Here is a 4,724-nt window from a genome sequence, read left to right as displayed (position 1 = left end):
CTTGCGTCCCTATCAGATCAAGAAATTGAACGCTGCAGTATACCATATGATGGATAGTAGTGTCCGTCCACATCGGGCCTACAAAGTCATACAAACTCACACCGTACTATTCCCAACAGGCGGTTACATGCCTTTCAACGAGCGGTTAGTTACCTTTCTCATTTAGCAATAAATGCTATTTGTGTAAAACGTAACATCTTTCCTTGTATTGAATTATCTTTACTACAAAGGCTTAGCGCTACTACTAAAGCTTCCTCACGCATTACGTTGTTGCGTGCTTCCTGATGGCTTGTGCGATCACCTTTTCCTCAATAAATAAAATCCTAAGCAAATTGCAAAAAAGGTAAAGCGTGTGAACTCTAACCGTTGAGAGCTAACGGCTTACCTGACAGAGCACTTTATGATGACGAGAAACTTCACGAACGATGGTAGGTTGGTTACATGGTAAATGGTACAGGCGACCAAGTGAACATGATTCTCTCCCGTCGCATTCTTTGCGAAATCATGGCGCTCTGTCCAAAACGTCATACGTCCCACACGTCATGCGATGACGCTTCTGGAATGACAAGACCCTCAGGCGGTGTCAGGGATGCGACCGTATTCCATATTAATACGCCAGCTAATACGCCCGTATTAATACGCCGAATACGCCAGCCAGTTGGGCTGTTTATGCGTTGGCGTATTGTTGGCGTATTGTCGGCGTATTGTTTGTTGTTGGGTTGTCGTACAGTCTGAAAACTCGCCGATTTTGAGAAATATCGAGCTATTGACATTCCCGAGTCATTGGTGTAATTAGTTCATACTTAGACTGGACCAAGCAGCCGCTGGAGCTCAACCCTGGCCAGAAGGCGATGTCGTTCGCCGTGGGGGAGTGAGGAGGCTTTAGGGGGGTGTGGTCTGTCGTCTGTGGTGTTGGCCTGACACCCAAGCTATCTCTATTTGGGCTGTAGTATTTGTGATAATCACGGTTTGTTAGGAATGCTAGAATGCAGACGCGAATGTGTGCGCACATGGCTCGATGGCTGTCCAGGTCTGGCTGTTGCCCAAATTCATATTTTATCTTGTGAGAGATCGTTTTCCAAACACTAAAGCAATACGCCTTTCATTGTAAAAGCGAAAAACATGAATTCCATGACGGAATAGCGCAAAAGGAATACGCCACGAGTATTGTAATACGGCATGGCGTGAACCCCGGCGTATTGATACGCCATACGCCTGGCGTATTAATTTGAGGTACCATTATTACGCCAGACGGCCAAAACGAATACGGTCGCATCCCTGGGCGGTGTACATCGCCGGGCTTCTGCACGCCACAAGCTTACCAACGAATTGCAGCCCTTCCGCATAATACTCCTAAACATCAACCTCCGTGCCATGCACCTGTAACGCGCTCACGTCCAACTCAATACTGTGAGAATGCCCTGACAGCCGATCAACACCAGGCTCACCAGCTGCCGCGCCGCAGCCTGCAGGCCGCTTACCACGCTGCGGCCACCAGCACCCACCAAACGGTATTGTGAACACCCAAGCGCGTCGGATGCCTTAGTACGTACTTAGTCATTCGCGTCCGTCCCTGCCTGCTATTCAACGTCACGCCTCCCGCCTGCCTTTTAGAACATTAGCTGCGCAACACGGATCAGGGAGGCCTCGAAGGCTCGCGCTAGCCCCCCCATCAGGAACATCATGTCCGCTTGGGCCCCCAGGCCCCCCAGCCCCCATCATCAGGAACACATGTCCGCGCCACGGATAGTTCGTCACACAAAAGATTCGATCACAGCTCTTATTCCAGAACCACAGCCAAAAGGGGCTCAAGTAAGAAAGGTGCGTAAAAGTATAAACTATGTTATCACCGACAGCAATTAGTGCAGCACAACACGAACCTGTTTCAAAACAATGAAAGGCAATTTGGAAATTGTAATAAAACCGCAGCCACCAGGCAATGATGCATGCCTCGAAAAGGCCCTCGGGCGCGGAGGAAGAGGCGAAAAACGTGCGTCGCGGACCGGCAGCAGACAGGTCAGCGCCCCGCCGAGGTGCTTTGCTCGGGTGCCGCTGCGTGTGGCGGCATGCGTGACCGCTGCTGTGCGGTGCGGTGGGGCGCACATCTCTCTCAGCAAGCGAGGATTGAGATGTCGACCTCACCCCCCAAGCAGAGCCCCCCCCCCAGGAGGGCGGGGGATAACCCACCGTGAGACCCACACCAGGCCGCCCTACCTGATGTTGTTTAGCATGCATGCATGCGTATATAGGTATATATATGGTATGTATATATGTCTGTACGTATGTCGGTACGTATGTGTCCTGCGGAGCATTATCACAGCTACGAAAACATGCATTCGAGAGCGAGGTCGATGTGGGGTAGTGGTGGATGTGTTCATCTTTGTTAACAGTGCATGCATGTATGTATGTATGTATGTATGTATGTATGTATGTATGTAGATAGATAGGATGGCCCCAAAAGCACGAAGCCATCATTCCAGGAGCAGCAGCAGCGACATCTATGTTCGCCGTACAGTTACGTCGTAAGAATGCAAATATGCATGTGTATTCTTCTTGTTGTTCCAAGCAGTGTCCAGGAGCATCCAACCGCTCGCGATCGGCCACCCTTCTGGGCCTTACGAACTCCACCCCACGTCATCACCAAGACACATCACAATCATGACCAGCAACCCACCGAGGTCTAGATACATTACCGTACATTTGTAACACGTGTGTACACGAATGAAAAGGCCCATCAGGGCAGATCCGTGTCATGATGCCCGCACCCGCCAGCTCCTACTACAGCATCCCAGCGACTGGCGGTACGGAAAGTCTGCCGTACTACTCGAAGAACAGCCGGGCAATGAGCATCTTAAACTGCTGTAGCGGCAATGCCCCTGTCCCGTCCACATCTGCCTGCTCAAACAGAGCCTCCGCCTCGGAGCGCTGCAGACACACAGGCAGTAGCGGGAGTAGCATCAGGGTTGGGGCCAGTGATAGCAGTAGATGTAGCGGCAGTAGCGGCAGTAGCGGCGTTACCGCTACTGCAGGAGACGGCAGAGAGGAGTACCGCTCCGGAAGAAGGGGAGGGACACAGTGGCGGTACCCTCTGTCACCCTCGCACCTCTCCTCCACAAACCTCGGCCCCATCCCCACCCCACCCCCCCACATGCCCTCCCCCCATACCTCCAGTGGCATATCTCCTCTGCCGCACATGGCATTCAGGAACTCCGCCCGGCTCAGGAGACCGTCCCCATCCAGATCCAGAGTCCTGGGGGCCCACCGGGGGGGGCCAGGGGGGGGGGAGGTAGTTCAGCAGGTAGACCAGCAGGAAGGGGGGCCCGCGCCGTGTGCACTGAAAGGCGCCCCAAGCTGATGGCCGCAAGTGGCATCAGGGTCAGCTTTGTTGGCCTCTTTGACTTTCCAAACGGAAGAGATACTTCGATTTGAAATACTAGGCATGCTCCGAAACCATGTGGCAGGTGACCGCAGGTGACCGCAAACCATTTCCTGCCCCTGCGCTTCTCTCCCCCACCCCACAAGGGGGCAATCGGTGACACACACCCGACCCACCCGGCCTCCTACGTAGGGCCCACCTCTCAACCCCCTTTTTGTGACCCATGGGCCCTATCCGGAGCTCCCCGTGGGTGACCCCTCCCCCCTCCCCCCTCCCCCTCCTGGCCATGTACGACACTGGAAGTGTATGTGCATGCGCTGGCGCTCCAGGGACGCGTGAGCGTGTGTCTTTTGGCTTGGCTCCCCTCTCGACCCTCTTCCCTCTCTACCTCTCCCCCTGCACCCCCCTCGGGCCACCTGAACATGTCCCCCAGCGCCCCCTCCTCGTCCAGCAGCGGGTAGATGTTGGCGGCCCGGGTTCGGTCCCCCTCGGTCAGCTGGAGCCGGTCCGCCACGTAGAAGGGGCTCATGACGTCATCCGGGCTGCTGCTGTGAGTCAACCCCAGGGCGTGACCTGACAGGAGGGCCGGGGGGGAGAGAGGGGCGCGAGGCGGTTAGCCGGGTTGTGGGGGGCAGTAAGTAACGAATCACTAACCACTAACCACTAGCCATTTCCTACCCGCATCTCAGGCTCCAGTTCAAGACTGACTCTAGGATGAGGTCCTGAACAGAATCCACGGCGCCCCTCCCCTCCCTGCCAGCCCCCTCCCCCCCCTGCCAGCCCCCTCCCCCCCCTGCCAGCCCCCTACCCCCCCTGCCAGCCCCCTACCCCCCCTGCCAGCCCCCTACCCCCCCTGCCAGCCCCCTACCCCCCCTGCCAGCCCCCTACCCCCCCTGCCAGCCCCCTACCCCCCCTGCCAGCCCCCTACCCCCCCTGCCAGCCCCCTACCCCCCCTGCCAGCCCCCTACCCACCAATCTCATGCAGCACTACGGGTTGCAGGTAGAAGGCCCCCGGCACCGCCGGTGCGGCCCCCAGCAGCCAGTGCTCGGCCGCATCCAGGGTGATGCTGCCCCCCGGCTCCGTGAACGCCAGGGCCCCGCCCGGGCCGTTGAAGCGGAACATGTTGTTCCGAGTTCGGTTGCCCCAGGTGATGGTCAGATGGGCCTCATCCGCGGTGTCCACCTGTACGACAACAAAGGAGGGAAGAAGTCCCCTATGTATGTATGTATGTATGTATGTATGTATGTATGCATGTATGTATGTATGTATGTATGTATGTATGTATGTATGTATGTATGTATGTATGTATGTATGTATGTATGTATGTATGTATGTATGTATGTATGT

General features: G+C 55.7%; 1 protein-coding gene across 1 annotated transcript in view; it reads right to left on the bottom strand.

Annotated features, from left to right (window-relative positions):
• Positions 1–2,212: 2,212 nt before the first annotated feature.
• Positions 2,213–4,724, bottom strand: part of VOLCADRAFT_121539 (uncharacterized protein) — a gene marked incomplete at its 5' end in the record, with an annotated part of 9,244 nt that continues 6,732 nt past the window's right edge. Inside the window, 4 exons of the mRNA XM_002956446.1 lie at positions 2,213–2,925; positions 3,166–3,250; positions 3,793–3,949; positions 4,349–4,559. Of these exons, the coding sequence (XP_002956492.1) occupies positions 2,821–2,925; positions 3,166–3,250; positions 3,793–3,949; positions 4,349–4,559 (558 nt within the window). The 3' untranslated portion in view covers positions 2,213–2,820. The remainder of the gene's footprint in view (positions 2,926–3,165; positions 3,251–3,792; positions 3,950–4,348; positions 4,560–4,724) is intronic.

Source organism: Volvox carteri (genome assembly GCF_000143455.1).
Source record: "Volvox carteri f. nagariensis unplaced genomic scaffold VOLCAscaffold_61, whole genome shotgun sequence".
NCBI classification, from domain to species: Eukaryota; Viridiplantae; Chlorophyta; class Chlorophyceae; order Chlamydomonadales; family Volvocaceae; genus Volvox; species Volvox carteri.
Note: the sequence above shows the minus strand (reverse complement) of the source record. Positions and strands in the feature narration are given on the sequence as shown.